The 24386-nt window shown below is 28.7% G+C and overlaps 1 protein-coding gene across 6 annotated transcripts in view; it reads left to right on the forward strand.

The window, feature by feature from the left end:
* The window catches only part of LOC106680884 (inactive rhomboid protein 1), a 388358-nt gene that overhangs the window by 217056 nt on the left and 146916 nt on the right, over positions 1 to 24386 (forward strand). The window contains exon 1 of one of the 6 annotated variants that reach the window (XM_067047842.1): positions 13265 to 13390. The exons of the other annotated variants lie outside the window; for them this stretch is intronic. Coding sequence (XP_066903943.1) covers positions 13299 to 13390 — 92 coding nt within the window. The 5' untranslated portion in view covers positions 13265 to 13298. Of the gene's footprint in view, positions 1 to 13264; positions 13391 to 24386 lie in introns of those variants that run through there. 6 annotated transcript variants of the gene reach the window in all.

Here is a 24386-nt window from a genome sequence, read left to right on the forward strand (position 1 = left end):
TAGAAAGTAAAATATAAATTTATATTAATGAGATGTGACATTCGAAACAAAACCAAGATTTCTTTAGTTATTAAATTGTTTATTAAGAGATTCACTTTTGCTCACAGTCTTTAAACAATTATTTTATCAAATGTTTAACCCAACCTTCCCTGGCTGAAACAAAATAGGTATTTTCTGTTGTAGGCATAAAAATAAATAAAATTACAATAAAAAAGAAAAAAAAAAGAAGAAATATATTCCTTGGCTTCTGTAGCAAGAGGACTGAAGAAAGGAACTAAATCAGAAATGGAAATAAGGTCATGTCCATACAGAAACAGGAAAAACGACGGAGAAAAGGATCATTAGAGTGAGAAAAAACCTCTCTCTTTTACCTTCTAAAAAGAACAGAAAATAAAACACAGTATACATAGCCTGGAATAGAAAAAATAATACAAAATTTTATCTATTAATATGTAATACACAGTAAAATATACAATTGTTTTAAAATCTGTTTATTGTTTATCAGTGTTTCTGTCTAAAATTTCTGAACGTATGTTCGCTTTCTCTATTAATTTCCTTTCTTCAACAGTTTCCTTTGGTTGATGATTTTTATATTTTTCTTGCAAATCATGACCGTCTTTATTCAAATGGAGGCCCCAGGTTCTTTTAAATACTGAGGTGTTTCAAATACTGAACAACTGTAGGTCATAAAGGATATGCTAGTTAAAAGTATTAATTTATTTAATATTCGAAAAATAATAAGAAAAGAAAAAGACAGATCATACCTTATATGAAATTTTTATTAATTTTTTTGATTAGCAGAATCTTAAGTTACTTTTAATAGAATCAGTGGCCCAAATTGGTCATTGCTTGATCTAGTAGTGATGGTATCGATCATAGAAGTTACGGTGCTCTAAGAGTCACAAGGCCTTAGTGTCTTAAACTCTTAGTGTAAAGATGTCACTCCTGGAAATCCAATACAATCTGTATTACGTTTTACAGGCTAAAGTATTCTTAAGATCTATCCAAACTCAGAAACCTATTAATGAGTTTTTAGTGATTTTTTTTTTCAACTACCATAAAATAACTTTATATTGTGCAGTACCAATATCCAGTTACGATAGAAATGATATTTCTAAGTCCCATAATAAGTCCCAATACAGCAAGAATTTAGCCATGACAAAGTTATTGTTTGACATCATTTCCACTCTAGATTAAGATGTAATTTATTGTCATTCGAAGCTAATTTTTTCTAGTTCTTAACTGGCTTTTTTATTTTTAACTAGTTATTCGTCTTATACTTTGTGTTATTTATTCTAACAGAAAATATTCGGCCTTTGGGGAATGAGCTTAGAATATCATATTAGTATTGAAGTATTGGAGTGTCTAATTTCTTTAGTTTGTATAGGAGACCTCGTTACTGTATCTTAATGCACCCTTGTGGAATTCCAAGAACTTTTTTATTTTTTTTACTCAGTTTATTATAAATCCCGATAGTCGTGTCAGTGAGAAGTGGAATTACTATACTGAAAATCAAATTGAAAATCTGGTATAACGTCGTTAAATTTAAAAAAAATTGATTTCTTTTATGTAGCATTTTTACCAGGTTTGTGAATTACATCTGTTCGGCTTTCTTTCATAAAAATATTCAGTACATAGACAATTATTAAAAGTTGACGAAATAATACCGACAGCTTTCCGGGGTAAATTTTTAATAGCTATTTCTGAGATCAAATCATGAACTTTTCTTTATTTTAAGCTTTTTAATCAGTTCTTGGATTTCTTTTGGGCATAAATTTAGGTAGGAGGCTTTGCTGTTGTCATCTACTAAAGAAAGAGATCCGCATTCTCTTTCATGGTCAGTGTTGGGGAGTTTTCTCCAAGAAATTTGCTAATACATCAGCTTTTTCAGCGTCGCTGGTGATTAAGTGATTAATTCACCCTTTTACACCAAAATTGGAATTTTCTCATGTTACCTAATAGAATTCATCCAATCCAGTACCGCTTTTTTTGTGGAGATAGGTCCTTTGGGTCTAAATCACTTACATAATTTCGATATTCAGTATAGACCTAGATATTAGTCCAGTTCCATTTAATTGCATGTCTGAGATGGTTCCATCTCATTTTATAAGCAGGATCTCTACTGGGCACCCACTATATCCCTGCGCAATTGTTTTCTTTAATTTTTGATCGTATTGATTTTGGGCTACTGCAACAGAATGTTTTTACCCTTAACTTGAAAGGTCTTTTTACAGATGCTCCATGTAGTTTAATATGCTCAAAGTAGGTCAATCCTTTTTAAATACATTAGGTAATTCCATAATTTTGAAATAATACAATTATATTTAGTAATTTTAATTTACAAACACAATGAAATTAAGATATTTTCTAATGAGAAATAATTTGAAAAATTAACCTTTCAATATTAGTTGTCAGTAAACTAAAAAATTGTAAATTCAGTTGTATTTCTCTTCTAAAGTTAAGATGTTATTATAATCTCATATCACCGTAAACATTTGTCAATGCATTGAAGGGAAATACACTCACTAAGTAATTAATAATTAAATTCTTTTTAAAACGATTATTACGAAAAATGTCAGTATTATTTTCAGCTTTGCTTAGAAAAATTTATGAAAGAACGTTATAATCATCATTTTTTTTTTTGTTACTCCACAATTAATTATTAATTCAAGATTGAACACCATCAGTTATTCTTTTCTTCTGTATTCTTCCTTCAGAATTCGTCAAATACTCAAAAAGTGCCTACTTAATTTTTTTTTTAAATAATAGGAGTGTTTTTTTATTTAATAAAACTACAGAAGATAATTTTTCATTCAAGTTTTTCGTTGTGGACACTACGATATAGGCGGATATATACGGTATAGGCAAACTACATGTGAAATATGAGGTGATTATGCTATGACTCACTCCTGAATAAACAAATATGCGTTCTCATCAATATTTACTTCTTTCGAAAAATAATTAGCGTTATATCCTAAATGTAAGAGATATAATTGTGGATACGAAAAATAAATTAAAATGAATTTCATTTTCTTTTTTTTTAAAGAATTGAAATTTTTGTGTCTATTTTATTAAATTTTCTTGATTTCCAGATTAAAACATTCAAGATTATTGAATTCGGTGACTGCATGAAAAACAACATCAAAAACATTTAATACTAAAATATGTACGCAGTTGCTTTGATGCTAAATATCGAAGATGGAGGGGGGAAGGTTAGTGACTCGACTGTATTACAAGAGAGGGAACGTAAATAAACAGTTTTCTAGATGACAAATGTACATCTAAGTGAATCGTTTTGCAACTAAGAAGTAAAACTTCCTGAAATACAATGTAAAATAAATAATAATTCATTTGCTAGAACATTGTTCATTATTAATTATATCCCGTTATCTTGGTCAAATAAGGTCTCATTGTTACTTTATTTATTTCCACCTCACATTGCTTTTTTAGGAAATACAGATGTTTGCAGCTGTTCTATGTTGCACAGGTATTCGTATACCTAGTACTAGTTCTAATACAAAAATATACAATTTTTGTAATTAGATATGTTTACTTATCTGTTTAGCCTCCTTTCAACTTTTATATAGGTTATTTTTAGATTTCTGAATAAAAATTTATTGCTACCTTCATAATTAAAAAAAATAGAGAAAAATCCAAGAACAAAAGATATCAAACTATTGGTTAGTTAATATAATAAATTAATGTGTTTATTTTAACGATTCCCTGACTACCTGAAAAACCAAAGTAACTAAACTGAACTAAAATTTTTTTTTCTAACTCTGTGATGAAAATTGGGAAATATTTTTTTTTAAAAAGGTTGACTTTAATACGATCATGTACCCAGAATGGAAAACGCTTGTACGGTTAGTGCTCAGTAATTGATGCATAACTTTACATACAAATTAGATATTAGCTTCAAACACTGTTTCATAACATTGCATGATATATCCATAATGCACCTCCAATATTTATAACCAATCATCAAAACATTAAAATTCATAAAGATCGTATATTAAAATGATCTATTATAAATTGATTAATATGAAAGCCAATTCACGTCTTTAATCTGTTCGTAGTACACTTTATTTTATGACGACTTTTATCAAATTGCTGCGATAAGAACCAAAGTTTGGACTCAAACAAAATCATATGTTTATTCTGATGATGAATAAGAACGATTTAATTCAATTAATTTTTCTGTCCTTTCCTTAATTTGGCCTGAAATTATTAATTTGTGAAACACCCCTTTATTTAGGTTGTTCATTTGTTAAGAATTGAATCTGCAATTAATCAATATAAGGAATGAAAAAATACTTATAATCTCACACTCAATTTATTTATAAAAATATCTTAACGAAAGTTTCGTTTAATAACTTGAATTGAATAGTAATGTTTCGGCTTATTATTATTTTTTTCTTTCCATCATTTTAGTTGGCCCTTATTAATTTACTAATATAATTAAAAGCAGAAAAAGGTTAGAAGAAATCAAATATGAAGAAGATAGTCAGAGTTGCGGTCAAAAAGAACAAAAATAGTTCACAACTATTTATTATCCGACGATTCATCAGGACTGTTCAAGACAATATTGGCTTCCGATTTCAGCCAGTCTGTAAAGCTATCATCTTGAACATCCCTGATGAAGCCCTATAAAGTAGAGAGAAACAACAGATATTATTATTACAACTATTTATATAGTTGTGAACTATTTTTGTTCTTTTTGACCGCAGACCTGACCATCTTCTTCATATTTGGAATTATACGGTCAATTATCTATCTATGTATATGTTACTGGAACTCCTTTTGAAAAAAAAAAATGATTGAGCTTGGACCAATATAGCAAACTGACGGGAGAATACGAAATAGAAGAAAACGGAAAACTATGTGAGGTGTAGATAGTTGCCCGTAGTCTACTAATTAGAGAAGTTAGTCGGGGTGTGAACAACATAAATTAACAAAAATATTTATGCCGACGTTTCGAACCTGAGTTTCAGGTCTTCATCAGGGAGTCAAGCGGAGAAGGTAGGCTAAAACTGTTTGCTAAAACTTCAGTTCGAAAGTTAGTCGGCATAAATAAATATTTTTTTGTTTATTTATGTTTTTCTTTGCTGACCGCACCCCCCGACCAACTTCTCCAATCGGAAAACTATTCTGTATGCACAGTAGTTTTTTCCCTATGTTCAACACTTCTTTTTTTTTTCTCATGTCCGAACCAACATCGACCCAAATATATAAGATTGGTAGATTTATTTATTGGTAGATATTACAATCTACCACACAGTTGTGGGCTGTGGTTGTTGTACAGTGTGGAGTATAGGTAATAGTGATGAATGATCTCATACATACTAAAGTTAAAAAAAAACTAAATAAATAAATTTAAAAAAAACTCTTAAAATATATACAAACAAAAGAATATACAAAATGAACATAATCAAACTATCTGTATGAAAAATAACATAATGATAAAATAATATATACAATATATACACAATCGACCTGAGGATCCCTGAGCCCACTCTATCCCCCCACGTGTGAGGGGTAGGGCAGAGCTCAAAAGATCCCAGCGCATCCCTCTCGCCGCATCACTGTTAATGAGCCAGTGGAGGCTGAAATATGTAAGAAAATGGCTAATAAAACATTTTTAGAAGGTTTAATCGATTAGACGGATCATCTACGGTACGAAATTGAAAAAAACAATTCGCAGGATTGATTACAAGAAATAAGAAATTTATGTACTTAAAAAAATAAGGATTTATATTTCATCTCTTAATATTTTATTTGAATCTTGTATTTTTTTGTTTAATTTTCTCGATTTGTTAATATGATACAAATGGTTACATATAGTACTAACAATACAAAAAAGAAAGCTTAAATCCAACTTATTGACAGGAAGAACAATATGCCTATTGTGATGGTTCCCTATGCCATTACCAGTAGCACTAAATCTAACTTAGAGAAATATTTTGATTTATGAAAGAGCTATTGTATGGCAGCGAGGAGATGAGTTAGGAAGTTTTCGCATGAGTTGAGCTGTTGTAGGGCAAGGCTGATTACATAGAGGGCCGAGGCCTTGGCCACTCTCCTATACAGCCGTTGACACAACGCTATAACGAAAGTACCAGGGAAAATAGACCGAGAAAGGAAAACTTTTATCCTCGGCTCTCTTGTGTGGCCGTTTGATGTATCTATGTTAGTGCCCGCTCTCTCCTTTGGATTATCTGATGAAGAGCTGGGCTTCATTGAGGGTAAAAGCAAGCGGATCCCATGGAAATATATCACAACCCTGCTCTAAATTACTGATACAAATCCTTGTGAGCATGCGTACTTATCTGTAGAAAGTAATTTGTCAATAAACTGTGGAGTTTTTCTCATCTGATTGAGATGCCTCTTGAATGATAATGCCATCTATATGTTAATAATTGTTCGAAGAATATACATGGAATGAATCTCCATAGGTGATATTTGAATGCAGCCCAGCTAGAGTTCATTATGCACTCTATTATGCATTTATATTATTATGCATTTATACAGGACTATGAGTGTTGTATTATGATAAATTTGATGAACCGGGAGGTTTCTCCTTTTCGAACTTTAACTCCAAAAATTTTCAATCGTAATCTTAAGAGGATGTAAAAGCTTTAAAGGATTTTGATTTGGCGAAATTTTGACTCCCGATTTTATAGTTTAGTTCTGCTTATAGAATAATCCTAGATACGTATTTTGAGCTCATTCATTTCACATATACATCAAGTATCAGTCAGAATTATATTCTAGGGATTACGAAAAGGAAATAAATTGCATACTCCCCCTGGTAGACCTCATTAGTGTTAACATCAGTTATCATCGCGGAAAATACGATAAAGCCTAATAAATTTAATATAGCAGAATATCCAATAATTTGTTAGCACTTGATAAAGCGAATGTGTTGGTAATTTTCAGAACCTTAACATAGTTCTGACTCATTATGTTCGTTTTCTACAAATATGTTACACGTAGTATAGTTTTTTAAGATTTTTGTTTTATTTTTTTGTTGATTAATATCTAATCAGGCTCATTATGAGTTCAATAGTTATGTAGGTTTAAAATATTATTAATAATTACAAAAATCATATGTATTTCCATTTTTTTTTTCTGTTATAATACTATTATTGTTATTTAATAAAATATATAATATACTATTATTCTTGTTATTTAACATGTTGTTGTGTCCAATTTTTCTAACTTTTTTATTGTTGCTATGTAAAGATCTCGGTAAAAATGATCATTGATGACCTGAGTGCACTGATGATTGATTGAAGAATTTAATTTATTGATAAATATTATAATATGCTACAGCCTAGGACAATAAGTTGTTGTTATTGATTACTTTCGTACCATTATCATGAAACTCAAGCACATATATAAAAAGGAAAAATAATAAAAATATATACATCATTAGATTGAAAAAAAAAAAAAAAGTAGAAATGAAATTTTCTAACAAAATGTAATAATAAAGTTTAAAAAAAAAATATTATTCTTAGTATTACTACTTTTTTTTATGTTCTTTTCATCGGAGCTCTAGATCCAATATCATTTATCGTAATATATAGTTGACTTTCTTGTTAGTGAAATCAACTACCAACGTTTGTTCCATATGTGGAAAATAATAATCTCAAACTATTTCTGTTTAATTTATCTGTGGTTTCCAGGTTTTCATTCTAAATGAAAAAAAAAAAGATAACAGCGTGGTGATATTAGCCGAATACAGCAAAATAATCTTTCTGTTCTATACAGTCTTAACACACTGCCTTGCTGAAAATCGGAGTTTATTCTAAGGAGCAGTATGCTTTATTCACACAGCTGTGAATCTTTATCTTGGCGTATTATTTATCAGATAAGTAGAACTGTAAGAATAGATCATGTAATACGGCAAGAGTTTTATTAACCTTGTAGATTAGCCCTTATTCCGACCTAATGGAATTTCTGTTTTATGTCTAGAAATATAGCTGAACAAAATTATTTAACTTATTTTTCTTTGGAATTAGCTTTTTCTTTTGGAGTTGAGACAGAAACAATAAAGGATGGAAGGATATCTTCTCAAGAGGTCGCTTTGGTGTGATTATGTCTTCGGTGGAACGTTACTAATCCGATGTGCAGAATTTATTATTTATATTATAGCCTTCTAAGGTAGTGAAAGATGTCGTACATTAGTGTTTCATTTCACATTAATAAATTTTTTTCACTATTTTGTTTTTTTGAAATTTCAGTGATCAGCGACTGCATGAAATCTTGATGATATTCTAATCATTTAACTACCCTTTAAATTCAGTTACCGTTTTTCAAGTTTGGGAATCCTGGTGTTAGGTGTAATGAGAATTAAATGGAACCATGAATTTTAATACAATTTCAGAACGAAGCTAGAGCTTGTAGATTGGAAAGCCGCTGAAACCAGGGAATTTGGTCCATAATGGAACGGAACGATCCAATGGATTGCTTCCAAGTCTCTTCTTACTAACCAGAAGAAGCACGTCCTCAGCGTCGGCTTTTCACTGAAGGATTTTCGACTTAAGGTAGATCTTTGATGCTAGGGAAAAATGATTCCCAAGTTGACAAAAAAATTAAATTTTCAATGCTGCTGTAATTTTCTGAATTAAATTCCAATGATACTGTAGAAATTTGAAGATATGACTGAAAAAAGTGCTATGTCATATTTTAGGAAGAAAAGGGATTTTTTGAGGAGGAGGTCGGGGCTGCAGTTTGTGAATTAGTTATAAACAAAATAATTTAAAGTTATTTTACTGGATCAGTTGACCGTATGTTATTGAATACTGGAAGACAGTCCGAGTGGTGGTAAGAAAAAAAGTACTCAAAATAGTAGATAAAACTATTTATTGGATACTAATAAATCAATATTTGGTTACTAATAAATATTTTTTCTGCTATTTTTACACCTCATTTGAATACCACTCGAAGTATCTTCCTACAATAAAGAAATTATTTTATTTAAAATTAACTTAAAATTGTGCTGTCATAGTCTTATATTAAAAAAAAAAATGTTTCTTCTTGTCTTTCTCTTCCGATGAAATACTTAATAAGATGTTGAAATTTTTCCCAGAAAGTTTGATCGAAATTGTTACAATTTAATACAACTTCCTTATATTAGGTCTACTGAACTAGACATCAGTTGCAAGCAAATAATACACTACTTAATGACGGAAAGGAATGCATCTCGTATATATTCGAATAAATAAAATAAAAAAGTCCAATATCTAATGTAAAATTTTCATGTACGAACGTGAAATAAAGATATATAAAATGCATGAATAGATTAATAATAATATAAATAAATTGAAAACAAATAATAAAATTGATGAATATATAATCTGACCATATATTTTGATTCTGGTGATGACAGATAATGTCCTGTAATGCTAACAGCTCTGTCTTCTAGAACACATCTTGTTCTGTTTAGAATCCAAACAAGTTCTATGATCCAAACTAGATCCCCCCCACACGATGAAGGAGATAATAGTATAAATTGAATTGCTTCTTAAATATTTTACAGGAAAAAATACCATAAGTACAAAATGAACCGTAATTGATATCTCTTCATATTGACAGCATCGCTGTTGAAAAATTGAGTCATATTCAGTCTCGATTGAATAGACTTTGATTTAATAATATTTTACGCTGGTTCTTGGTATATTTGCTCTATTTGTGGTTCTGAGTACTCGATCCATAACGTTATGTGATAAACACTTCAAGCAAGTAAAATGGAATTGGGAAGATAGCAATATCCAAATGGAAAATTTATCTCGAGGTTCATTTTTCTTGGAGAATAGTACTATTTTATTTTTAAATTACATTCTCTGGAGACATAATACTACCCCAATTACCCACTAACTTTTCTTTATCTGTTTCTTATCACTTGTTATTTGTCAAGTTATAAAAATAGATATCAAAAATGAGGTAATTATTTTTTTTATTTTACTAAATATATATATACTGAACTTAAACTACTTGAATGTAAGTTGTTTAGAACGAAATAGTTTAAATGAAATAAAGTAAACAGACAATTATAAAATACAGGCATATAAATATACGTTAAATTTATAAATAAACCAGTTTTCATGGCGGATAAGCTGCACAAAAACAAATCCGTATTAATTTATACTCAAAATTAAAATTATTTGAATTGTTTATATTTTGGTCAGGTTTCGAGATGATTTGCCGAGTACGACGTTCTGAACATACTGATCGATTACTTCACAGTAGTACTAATTCCATTTTCAGAAACTTTACAGGTAATTCAGAATTTATATCTAAATCTGTTCAGTCAAAAAATTAATTGAAAATATTTAATTTTCTTGAAAAAGAAATTATAACATATAATTACAATATAATTAGAAGTTCATAAAACTAGTGGAAAGTTACTTAGCACCACACTCAGCATACTCCAACAGTGACCTGTCAAGTATTGTTTTTCATTTAGATCCTCATGGACAGCCCGCTTGACCGATCAATTCCATTAGCACTGATAATTTACTGAACCACCACAAATATACATATCCAAACTATACTTTGTTGTTTTCATTCGATTCTGAGAAATACTTAATCTAACTCCAAATTAAAGGAATGACATGTTCGGTATCTATACAATTGGGGTAGCTACTAATTAAATTTATTTCATACATTACACCAAATAAATATAATTATCTCTAAAATGAATTTTTCATTTTTATATGGAATGAAATAATAACGTATTTATCGTAGAATTGATATCACTTAAGGCTGAGTTATATCATTAATGTAACTGTAGAAAAGGTTCGGCTATAGTTATTTATCATTGATATTTTCTGCATTAAATAAAACTAACCAGGTATATAAATGAGATAAAGCAATAATATATAAAATAATAAAACAACATGAATAATATTTACAAGTTTGTACCAATTAATTAATGTTTGCAAAAAAAAAAATGCTGAGTTCTACAAAGAATAATACTAGCCATATTTTTATATAATTTTAATAATATAGAAATAACAATTAATACGTCGATTAATTTATGTATTTTTTTATTATTAAGATTCCATCAAATAAACAAAAAAAGATTTAAAATCTGTTGCTGTTTGTTGGCGTTATCTGACGAAAATTAAAAATATCTTACTGTAACCATATCTCAAAGTTCAACACCTAGCAGTAAATAAAAAAGGGAAATGCTATAATTGCCTAAGTCTGTTTCTTATGTTAAAGTGTTTGCCAGGGGTTAATTATAACGGTATATATACATATATTATGTATATATTGTTATTAATATGTATTCTTAGTTTTGTCAATAATATACCAAAAAATAAAACTATATAATTTCGATGCGAACGATACTTGTTTGTGTAACTAGATTGTGACAAATAACCTAACTCCAAACACGCACAAATGAGGATATGTATGACTGCAATAAAGGCCCCTTACTCCAAAAGATAAGTTAAGTAAGCTATATATATTCAAGAATATTCACGATTTGAGCATAATTTTTAGTGTACCTTATATCGTTCCAATCACTTTCGAGCTTTTGGTCAACTCTTAATTAAGAGAACCAAATAAATATATTGCTACGTTTCTGGCTATCCGTCTTTGTAGAAATGGGTGATGGTTTTAGAAACCGCATTGATTATATATTTCTATAGGTTCCATATAGGTATGGTCAAATAGGTCTCTCACTCTCTCTGCCTCTCTTATCTGTTACCCTGTGGCAATCTCTAGTTAAGACCTGTACTCCTCTGCTTGACTGCTACCATGAGAATCCTCTACTAGCTTCCACTCTCAGTCTTGCAACTATTATTGTATTTTAGGGCTGGGACCAGAATTTAGGTGGCATTAATTTTTTTGATTTCCAAAAATACTTTAAATTATCCATCGATTTCATGGCTGGAAGATAAGAATAGGCAGGGCAATTGCTTTTGCCGGATTCAACTCTTAGGGATGTTTGCTCCGGGATGGCGATGCTACCAGTGACTCTGGGTTGAGTACTTAGCGAAGAAAATCCTTTTATTTGAGTGCCGCCAGAAGGAGATGCCACAAATTATGAAAGTTGGGCAGTTAAATATATTGACTAAATTTCTTTTTAGCCCTCCATTGCTAATACAGCATTATAGCAAGTAATTTGGATATTTTACTTGATATTGCTTAACAAGAAAAACTTTTAGATCCTTTTTATATACAGTGCATTTTTTTGTGTTTTGGATGAATTAATTGAAAATTTTTTGAACTGCGATGTTTGTGATGAAAACCCAGCGACGAAATGCAGTTCAGTATCTATTATTTTCCTGAAACTGATTCATATTTTTCTCAGTATTCACCTTTTGTTTGCGTGCCGTTTCCCATTCTCTCTTATCTGTTAGCTTCACTTATTGATTGTTAAACCTCTGAATGATTGATCAGTGAATTACCATAAATTAAAAATGCATAACACGATGAGAAGTATATACTTAGTATGAATGAAATCAACGTACACAGATTTCACTTTCCGAGTACACTCACGTCAAGCTTGACTCTAGCTACATGGATTAGACGTGACGGGATCGCTTTGACATTTTTGTTGCCAACGTATACTCGGGTTTTGCAAAGTTGCTAGCGCACCCTATAAGAGTGAATTTCAAAAACCTTTTTATTAGTCCACTGATCGAGTCGCAATTTCCTCACACTTTTCTTAAATTTGGTCATTTACTTTATTGGAGTTACATTTTCAAATATCAACATTTTAATAATTAGCACCAAAAACATTTCAACAGATTTTTACAAAGACTAGTAACGTATAAGATCTTAAACAATACTGTTTGAAGACTGAAAATAAATATAAATTTGATGAGCCAATAAATGAAAATAAATTCAATGAGTAACATTCTTTAATATAGACAGTTCATATTTCAGGTTTGGAAGATATACCCTTGCTATTTTGAACGTCTCCTTCGCTGATTGTGCTATTGTGCTACGGGATTTGTTTACTGCTTTAGTCATTTTCTTCGTAATTCATGCGACAGATGATTGATCGACCGTGAAGTAATGTCTCGTGGTGGAATTATTGTGAGCCATTATATAAAAGACTATTTATAGTAGTTCATGTTATTAGCATGTATTTTTTAATTGCATTTAGAGTAACATTTGTTTAGCAATTACTACAACATTCCTTAGATAAAATGTCAACATACTGCCCGATCTACGTGCTTTGGTTGGCTCCCCCTTCCATCAAGCCATGACTCACCTTATCTAGTGATGCTCACCTTATCTCTGAGTGCTCGGGTTCCGGCAGTCCTCATGTGACCGCGATGAAGAAGAGTCAGCCCCAGCCCACGGCAGAGCAGCGCCGGTTACGCTACCGCCTCCTTAGGTCCGTTTCCCTCCAGCCCCACCCGCCATGGTAAGCTCATTGCTATGTCTTATTATCAAAATTTACCACGAAAAAATACTTTTTCTAATAATTAACAATTATTTTATCAAAATCTTGTTGCGTAAAATCCATTTGTCTAGAATTTTGTAGAAAGATGGTCTGGGAGGCGGACAGGACAGTTACACAAATATTTTTAAAAAATTCTAAGGTTACTAATAAATAGTTTTTCTGCTATTTTTATATCTGTATTGACGGCCACCTAGACTATCATCACATTGTCAACTAATTATCTTCCAATTTTCTAGAATAAATGCACGCTTTTTATTGGAAAGTGGATGCTTTTTGCGTTATTTATTTTTTTTTTTTGCTGATTCCTTATTTCCTTCCTCGTTCTCAGTCCATATCTCGCTCACTCATGGCCTTCGTTGATGTTAAAAGTCAGGAATTCCCATTTTGTCTTTAAAACCCATTTAATGTCTCTTTATTTTAAAAAATGAAATAACTACTGACTATTGAACTGCAACTTTGTAGATATTTGTAATTCTGTTTCTGAACATATTTCTTATTCGAAATTCATCTGGATTTGAACTTTCTTTCCCACTACTTGGCTCAGTCGTATTCGGACTGATAAATATTGTTTCAGGCTGAAAATTAATTTTTCGATTCTAATTTTTGATTAACGATTAATTATTAACTAAACGTGAAATAACTTTGTGATTCTTCTCTTAGAAATAAATTTATACAGCGTTATACATAAAAATTGTTTTATTGAATAATAATTGTGTCATTAATTATATGTTTTTTTAGTTCAATATAAAAAGCTAACTACTATTTGGGTTTCACATCATAACTTCTACTATAATTTCGCTTAGAAGAAAATTAAAGACTTTGATTTAAATAATGTAGTCTACGTATTTACTATTTGTGTACAGATGTCAAGATTTCCAATTGGAAATTGATAAAAATAACAAATATGAGGATACAATAGCATATGAATATGAGATGATATTCTGAAACATTGAACAAGTACAAAATATAGAATAGTATACATATATTCTAATTGGAAGTTTTCTTCACCTCAACAATTTAAAAAAAACTTTACATTTTTTACTTTAATTTATATTCTATAAAGAATACAATATAACACCATTTAAATGTAAATAATTCATTCTCTAATTAGATTATTGCTAAAATTGTGACTATGGGATTAAAAAATTACAATTTAGATATTTTTCTGAGATCCAGTAAAAATTTGTTATAACCACTCTTTTCCTCGAGCCCTGTAACATTCTGATCGCAACCCGTTCACATTTATTATATTGATAAAATATTCTTTTAAAAATGATACTGTACTATTTTAATGTACTTATAAAAAAATTGTCAATAGATTATTAAATAATAAAGAGATAGCTATTTTTATCCAAATAGCTAAAACTCCTCCCTATTCAATTAAAATACCTGTACTATAATAAATTTATAGGATACCTACAAAATAATATCAGATGAAAAAGTTAAATATTTGAATTGCTTCGAAACTGCGAATATTTACATTTCCTTCTTCTGTGGACGCCGATATTTTTAATTGATTTATTTATCAAAGAAGCCACCATTGATTGCATTTTTATGTCTATCGTTGTTAATCAGATGCCGAAAGAGGTCAAAACGTGTCTCTTGAGTCACCTTCCTGGCACTTGTACTTAATTCTTTATTTAATATTTAACATGCTATAATATAATACTTTTTAATGTTAATATTTTTTAGATGGTTAATACCTAATATTTTGAAAACTTTTGTTAATAACATTTGTTATAACCAATCTTTTCTCGGGCCCTATAACATTCTGATCGCAACCCGTTCACATTTATTGCATTGATAAAATATTCTTCTAAAAATTGATACTATAATATTTTATTGTACTGACAAAAAATTGTCATTAAATAATTAAATACTAAAGGTTTTTATCTTATTTTTAGGTTTTTATCTCAAGAGCTGAAATTCCTCCCTATTAAATTAAAAAACTTATACTATCATAAATTTATAGGATACCTCCAAAATAATTTCAGAGGAAATTTTACTAAAAAGTCATCAAAGAACCCAGCATTGATTGCATTTTTATGTCTATCTTTGTTAATCAGATGCCTAAACAGGTCACAACATGTCGCTTTTGTCACCTTCCTGTCCTTTGTACTTAGTTCTTTATTTAATGTTTAATATGATATAATATAATAGTTTTTAATGTTAATCATTTTTATATGGTTAATACTTAATATTTTGAAAACTATTACGTTTAAATGCGATGGTATGCATACATATAAAGTAAAACTGCGTAAAAATGTGTTGTTTCACCTTATATTATTAATAAAGTTATTGCTTTTGTATCTATTTTGTTTAAAAGCTAATGCCATATGGAAGAAATTATTTCTTAGTCAAGCTTAGTAAAACTGAGAGTGATTTGTAATTCCTTTTTGTTTTTTTTCTTACCTCCTTTATTAAATAGATAAATAATAACAATATTGTAATTCCTACGGGATTTAAAAGTTTTTTATTGCTATTGTAAAATTAAGAAGTTGGGAATATGATATCAAGATAAGTGAGAATTTAATATTACCATCCATTTTTTCTTTACTTTCTATTTCCTTGCTTTGGTTGATTTTAACAGATTTATAACAGTTTCTAAATTTGTTTTAATGTATTAAATGTATGTTTTGATGAAATTTTCCTTTTTGCGACATGTTCTCTAATTTTGTTTTGTGTCGTTATTGCTTTTAGGACTTATGTTGAGAATATGTTCTTTTTAAAAATGACAACAAAAACAACAATATTAATCCGACTGAGTAAATCTGCACAAATTTAATCTTATTCTTACCGAGTTTTGACTGTATTTAAATTTGTATTTTCCCTAATTGTCATGAAATAAAAAAAAAATATTAATGGCCAACATTAAAGGAATGTGTTTGGTATCGAACTGTACAACTGGAATTGCTATTAACATAATTTATTTCATACATTACACTAAATAACCATAATTATCTGTAAAACTTTTTTTTTATTTTAAAATTGATATCACTTTATACTAAGTTACATTAATGATAGCTGTAAAGACCCACAAAGTTCGATTATAGTTATTTATCATGAATATTTTTTGCATTAAAAATAAACAGGTATATAAATGAGATATAGCAATAATAAATAAAACAATAACAAATATAAATAAAACAATATTTACTAGTCTGTACCTATTTATTAATATTTGTAAGAACAGTATGAACAAAAAAATCTACAAAGAATAGTATTAGTTATATTTTTATATAATTTTAACAATATGGAAATATCAATTAATTGTCGATAATACATTTTCTTATTATTAATATTTTATGAAATAAATAAAAAAATTCTTGAAATCTATTGCTGTTTGTCGGCGTTATCTGACGAAAACTAAAAATATCTTACTGTAACTCTATCTCAAACTTCGGCACCTAGTAGTAGATAAAAAAGGGAAATGATAAATTGCTATGTAATTGCCAAGTCTGTTTCTTATGTTAAGGTGTTTGCTGGTAGTTAGTTATATCGCTTTAAATATTGTTGTTAATGTGTATTCTTAGTTTTCTTAATTTAATAAATTTTTATTAATTATTTGAGAGTTGTTAATTTTAATTGAAACACAAAGTCAAATGATTCCTTTACTTTCAACTCAGTTCATTTCATTCTCCTACACTATCAAAAAGGCAACCTCATTATTGATTTCTCACATATCTTTAGAAGAGTTTTTCATTACAGGCCTATAGCCCATGTCTAATAATAAAACTATATAATTTCAATGCAACATTTTTTTAAAAAAGATTTTCTTCTTCACAAATCACACCATCACTAATAACAACAAAACCTAGAATAATTTACTTATAATATAGCTAATAATAAATTAACTATCCTAACGAATAGAAATATATTCCAGGAGAAAAGAAAAAGAATTACAATAATATAAGGAAAACAGTTGTAATAATATTTCTTCTAACGGAGAAAATTTCAGGAAACGCTGTTCCATGCTACTCACGTTTTTATTCCAACGTTAACTTCAATGATCATTTATTTTTATCTTGTTTTTGCTTATCTTTATTCGTTCCTAAACCTCGTATTTAAATCAAAAGAAAAAAAAATATATAGAATGAGAACCATTTAGAAATTTTAAGTAGATTCCTAAAAATTTACAATTTAGATATTTTTCTGAGATCCAGTAAACATTTGTTATAACTAATCTTTTCTCGGGCCCTATAACATTCTGATCACAACCTGTTCACATTTATTACATTGATAAAATATTCTTTTAAAAATTGATACTATAATATTTTATTCTACTGATAAAAAATTGTCATTAAATAATTAAATACTAAAGGTTTTTATCCCAAGAGCTGAAATTCCTCCCTATTAAATTAAAATACTTATACTATCATAAATTTATAGGATACCTCCAAAATAATTTTAGAGGAAATTTTACTAAAAAGTCATCAAAGAAGCCACCATTGATTGCATTTTTATGTCTATCTTTGTTAATCAGATGCTTAAACAGGTCACAACATGTCGCTTTTGTCACCTTCCTGTCACTTGTACTTAGTTCTTTATTTAATATTTAACATGGTATAATATAATAGTTTTTAATGTTAATCTTTTTTCGATGGTCAACAATTTTGAAAACTATTACGTTTAAATGCAATGGCATGCATACATATATCGGTAAAAATGTGTTGTTTCACCTTATATTGTTAATAAACTTATTTCTTTTGTATCTATTTTTGTTTAAAAGCTATGGAAGAAATTATTTCTCAGTCAAACTTAGTAAAATTGAAAGTTATTTGTAATTCCTTCGGGATTTAAAAGTTTTTTATTGTTCTTGTATAATTAAGAAGGTTGATAATAGGATATCAAAATAAGTGAGAATTATTCCAAAGTTAATTTCAATGATCATTTATTTTTATCTTGCTGTTGCTTATCTTCATTCGTTTCTTAACCTTGTATTTAAATTAAAAGAAAAAAAAATACTGAATAAGAACCATTTCGAAATTTTAAGTAGATTCTTAAAAATTTACAATTTAGATATTTTTCTTAGATCCAGTAAACATTTGTTATAACCAATCTTTTCCGCAGGCCCGGTCTTATTTCCTATAACATTCTGATCGAAACCAGGTTATACCGCTCTTAATTACGTTTTATTTATTAATTTGTACGTTAATTGAACTAAACAATAAGAGGAGTTTACTTAAATGAAGTTTGTAAACATAATACCTGTACGAAACAACTCTGTGATTGAATCCACAAACTTAATTCCACAGAAAGGTTGCTTGGTTGTTCAGGCCAAGAGATGTGAAGGCGTTATTGGTGGTTCATACTTTTTTTTTTACATTTGTCTGATCATTTTTCATGTGTAAGGAAAAAACAAATTGAAGAGCTCCCTTTAAAAAGATTCTGGAATAAAAAAAAAATCGTACATTTGACCAAATTGATACATTTTCAGTTTTGAAGAATAATCAGAATATGAAAGACTTGTCGTTTTTGTTTAATTTCAGAGTTAAAAAATCGTAAAGGTAGTCCTTCAATTAGAAAATTGTATTTTCAAAACTTTGAATGTTATAATTTATTTACTTTTATTTGCGCATTTTTATAAATAAATAATTTTTTAAAAATTATTTTAGTTGTAAGAAACTACTAATTCCAGATTAGCGTTTTCCCGGTTATTGAGCTCTTTTTCTGTAGGCTCCACAAGGGCGTAATAACAATTAAAAACAAGTATGACAATATTAATTACTGCATTTTATTTTTGTATTTTGGTATTAGTTTTTAACTTATTTATATCATTTATTTATAATAGAATTCATTTCTAATATCTCGTTCAACCAATTATAACAGAAAATTATACAGTTCATCTATATAAAAAAATGAGCAAAAGCTATTTCTTGTCATCGTTAATTATTGTTAGTCGATCGCACTAGGCCAATTTCACATGCTATGATCTTTATGGTATATAAAAAAAATCCATTTCAGTAGTGTTGAAATGGATAGAAGCTTTCACGCGTTAAGAGTTTTACCAGACGGAAAATATCGTATCTGACTGGAAGACCGGTTTTCTTACGAAATAGTTTGAAAGATACCACGGCTTGTACTGTCCATTCCTTCTTTAGGATAGAAAAATCATTGATTTATTCCTTTTAATTACAAATTCTTGCTCGAACTTCCTAAAGTAATTATTTAAATCATTGGCATTAAATTATTTTATTCTGTATTTAAATGTATACCTATATAAAAATGTCTCCATTACAGCTAACAAAATTGAAGGTTTAATTTATTTTTCAAAGCTTAGAAATTTGTTTTCACCTTCATAGCAATATGACTTCAATTTATTTTTAACCCGCGAAATCCATTTTTTTAAAGTGTTATCTTATCACATAAGTACTTATTAATTCTGTAACGAATAATCTTCTCAAAAATAGGATTCAAAATTAAATTTGTATTTACGTTTTTAGTATTTTTTTCTCTGAATTTTATTATCAAACATCCAATTTAACGGAATCGGAATTTTCTCTTAAGATAAAAATCGTTATAGTTCTTTTACTGTTTATGTTCAAGGATTCTGTAAACAATAAGGTACCTATGATTAAATCAATCGCTCAATTCATTGAGGAATGTCATTGAAATCTTGAAATAGGTAAAAACATTTTCATCTACCCGTAATTTTTCAAAACATTATACCCACTTCCTGTTTTTTTTCGCTCATAGGATGCACCTTGTGACGTTGAACGTTGAAGAACAACATGGAAGTTACAATTATTCGATTCATTATTGGATCTAAATTTGAAAGGAACGTAATAAAACCGAAAATATAAATTTGTCTGCTGTGAAACCGTTCTTCAGCATCTAACCCTAGAATCCCTTCTGGCGGTTTTTTTCGTCTGGTAAAATGCTTAGTGAGTTAAACGCTCTCAGATTTGGATTTTTTTTTTATAACTTTTCATATCTGACCTTAATGGCACTTATACACCCAAAAACGTTTCAGTATTTCTGTAGACTGAATGAGTTAAAATTAGTGACAACAAGCGGTATTCTTTAAATTATATTTTGGTCTTAAACCACTGTTCGTATCAACTTGTCGTATTAGTATATATATGCATCAATTTCTTAATTCCCAATTTTTAATAATAATTTACAGTCAAGTTCACTAATTATTGTCTTTATATACTGACTACGGCTCATTTTTTTTTCCACCAATTCTGTGCCAAGGCCAGCGTCGAGTAGAGAGTACACGCACTACTGATAAGCAATAATAAATGGGAGATTAAGGTTGGATACACTATCAAACCATTTGTTTGTTTCTTTCATAAGGATAATTATAAATAAAAATTACGACAAAACATCTTAGCAGTTTGGCTGTCTATTATGGATCGGTTTAGAAATTTATTTATTTAATATTTGTATCATATCACCCTACACCAATGAAAGTTTAAATACATTTAGTTACCAGTTCATAATAGAAAAAACACACACAAAAAAAAGTTCTTATAAAAAATATTTTGGAAATGAAGGCAATCTCCTAGTTACAAAAATAACTTGAGAAACTAGGAGTTAATCAAATAGATTTCACAGTTTGTTGTTTATTTGTTTTATTTTTTTGGTAGCTGTGAAATACCCTAATATAGAAAATAAATTGCTAATTTATCACAATATTTTATTTTATTACCATAATTTGGAATTTGAAACTTTTTGGAAGAGTGCCCCATATGTGTGTATATTGATAACTTTTTAACTGTCAATAATATTCATTTTTGTGGATCTTGAGGGTCCGTCAACAAGACAGTTATATTTGGAAGTCGTTTTGCAACGATGTTGTTTGCACATTCATACCCTATAATGAAAAAAAAAAACAGTTTTTTAGAACAAAAAATTTCTTCAACTAATTATTTTAAAAATTATAAAGTACAGAGTATAATTTAAGATTAATAATTATAAACATTACTCAGAATTGTCCATTACAGTCTATATTGCTATGAAATAACTTATTTTAGGTTTGGGCCAGAACTGTTTTCAGTTAAACTAAACTCAGAGTTAGTTGTGTCAAGTGTGTGTTTGAAATTTAAAAACTTAGTTATAAAATGGAATATATCGGTAAATTAGCAATTTTTTTTCTATACTCCACATCATTTTAGAATTTGACTTAATGACTTGACCCTAAGAAAAATGAATATTGAAACGTCATTCTCTCACTTTGTCCGGACCCAACCTTTCAGACTTTTCAGATCTTTTAAGAACTTATGTTACAAAGTTGAGAATTACAGTACCATTTAAGGTGAATTATTAAACTTAAACCATTTGTCTAAGATGAATAAAAAAATGTTAAAAACAACTTTTTTATGTCTTAAGTAGGATAAAAGTAGGAATTGGAAAAAACTGTGTTCAGTGGTTTAGTATCTTTCTTTCACCTCATCTGCTTTCTGTAATTTACGCCTATTCTTCTATTCCTCACTCTGTTATTTTACTTCAGTTCCAATCTAAACTGGATTGGATTATAGTTTTTTATAAACCTAATTAAAAAATAATTACCCACATTAACTGACCCGCAATGTGCAAATACGCATTTTGTACGCCCAGATTAGGCATTTAAACATTTCGTATCTTAATTACTAGATTTAGAGTAATTAATCTTTTTTAGAACCTTCTGAGGTTCTCAACCTTTAGAACTCTTTAATTGTCTATAAGTATGCTGTTTAATGAAAAATACGAAAGCAATACTGGAAAATCACCAATTTCTTATTCATATTTTTTGAACTAAATTCTTGCAATTAAAATTCCTCAGCTTTTAATAAAAACCAAATATCTCTTCTTAAATTCTGAAAAATAAAATAAGAACATATAATTACAAGATTATTTTTTTTTTAGTGTGTTTTTTTGCCCTTTCAGTAAATACTTAAATCATGAATATTTTTAAAATCATTAAAATATAGTGAATCGTAAAAGATACTTTTTATATTTTTCCTAAAATGTTTTAAATTATTTCATTTTAATATTTTAAATAATGTTCATTGGTGTTAAAATAAATTTCAAGATATTAATATATTTAATTATATAGATATAAAAACTATAATTCTAATTATAGGCTTTCCATGAAGTACATAATTAATAGGGATTTATATTTTTATTATATACTATGGTTTGATTAATTTCGATAAATATAAATAACTTTTTTAGTTTTTATAAACCTTAATAACTTCCGAGGTTTCATTTATTCCAGTTTTCATAAGGAAAGAGTAATATTCTAAATAAACAATGGAAACCCCTGTCATAAATGAAACGAGTTCATTCAATAAATAAATTGAGTTTTTACTTCTTTTTTTTTTTCAAATTATACTTTGATATAAAATTCATACCGTCGTTTTGATTAATACTTTTTTTAATTATTAAGTAAGAAATTAATTCAGACTTATATTTTTAATTAATTAATCCAAAACTTTTTTAAGAATAAACTAGTTATTTTTATTTTATTTTTATAAAATACTCATTAGGCTGTTAAAGTTCAGATTGCTATTTTATTTTATTTTTTTATAAATAGGTCTAGTTTATCGCTTATTGTTTACTATAGATATTCGTATAGCAATAAATTTGATCTGAACAAGTTTTTGGTATTTTATAATTCAAAAATAAATAGTTGTATTTTTTTAGGAACTATTTGCTGTTAGTTCATTATAGGATTTCCCCGTTATCTTTTTCAGAGTATAAAACTGAATCACCTGAACAAACATAAATATTAGTAGCGAAAATAGTGGAGATGAGTAACCGTTTTCGGGCAAGTCAAGTGATAGGAATTCTACACTATTATTTTTATGATCTACTATCGAAGCGTTGAAAAAAAAAAAGTTTGCTTGTTAGTATGCTTCAAAAACCTAGGATTATTAAACACTGTAGCATTTTATTAGTATCCATCGTACCGAAAATAAAGTTAATAATCATTAAATAAAAATAAAAAAATAAGAAAATATACTTTTTTTTAATAAGTATTCACTATGTATGTGGTGATAACAGGTCTTAAGAGTTACAGTTCATTCTCTTCTGAGATGTATTTTTTTTTCTTAGTTAAATGTTTCATTCATAATTATTCCTTAAACATTTATGCTATTGTGTAAACACTGTGCACCTATTATCCAGTAGGTTAGGAAAAAAACGAGTTTCGAGTTTTATTTTAAGACGTTTGTTGTTATGAATGAAGATTTACAGACGCTAGCAATCGTTTTATCCTTTTTGTTTAAAAATGTATTTCTGCTTGGTAAATTATTATTTTATATCTTTACAATTTTTTATTCGCAATTGTAAATATTTTACAATCAGCAAATGAGCTGTACTATTGAGGCATGGTATGGTGCATTATATGGTGCATCTTCCTGACGTTTAAGTAAACCATTTGATCAGACTAGGAGGTCTCTCATCCAACTCTTTTTTAGCCTACGCCGAGTTACATGAGGGATGTCATTTGTTGCCATCTGTCTCATAAATTTATTGAAATCTCTGTGCAGTATGTCGTGAAACCGTTTGCAAGTTATAAGAATGTCGGACTGCGTAGGTCGGTGTGGATGGTCTCGTTTGAACGTTGAGTGGTAATAGTACGAGAGCCCAAGAGGAGAAAAAAGGCAATTAATAGTCAAAATTGATTTGTCTGCCAAGTATAGGTAGGGGGAATAAAAAATGATGCCTGTTTCAAATCGATAAAAAAAACTAATTTTTCATTCGGAGCTCTATATCTTAAGAAGTAGAAACAACACAAGTAAACCTTAGAGAATGTCAATTGTTATTTGTCAAGGAACAATACATTTTCTAAAATATGAGCCCTAATAGAGTTATTTACGTTAAATAGTTTTCGAGATTTAGCTTTGTAAAAAGCAACATTTCTTAAAAATGTCGTATGGGACGTACTGAAAGATCAGTAGTTAGTGAATTTATTTTGAAAAATTCATATCTCAAAAACCATTTGACGTACAGATGTCTATTAGCACTC

Source organism: Halyomorpha halys, unplaced genomic scaffold (genome assembly GCF_000696795.3).
Source record: "Halyomorpha halys isolate HHAL.00 unplaced genomic scaffold, Hhal_1.1 Scaffold297.1, whole genome shotgun sequence".
Classification (NCBI taxonomy): Eukaryota; Metazoa; Arthropoda; class Insecta; order Hemiptera; family Pentatomidae; genus Halyomorpha; species Halyomorpha halys.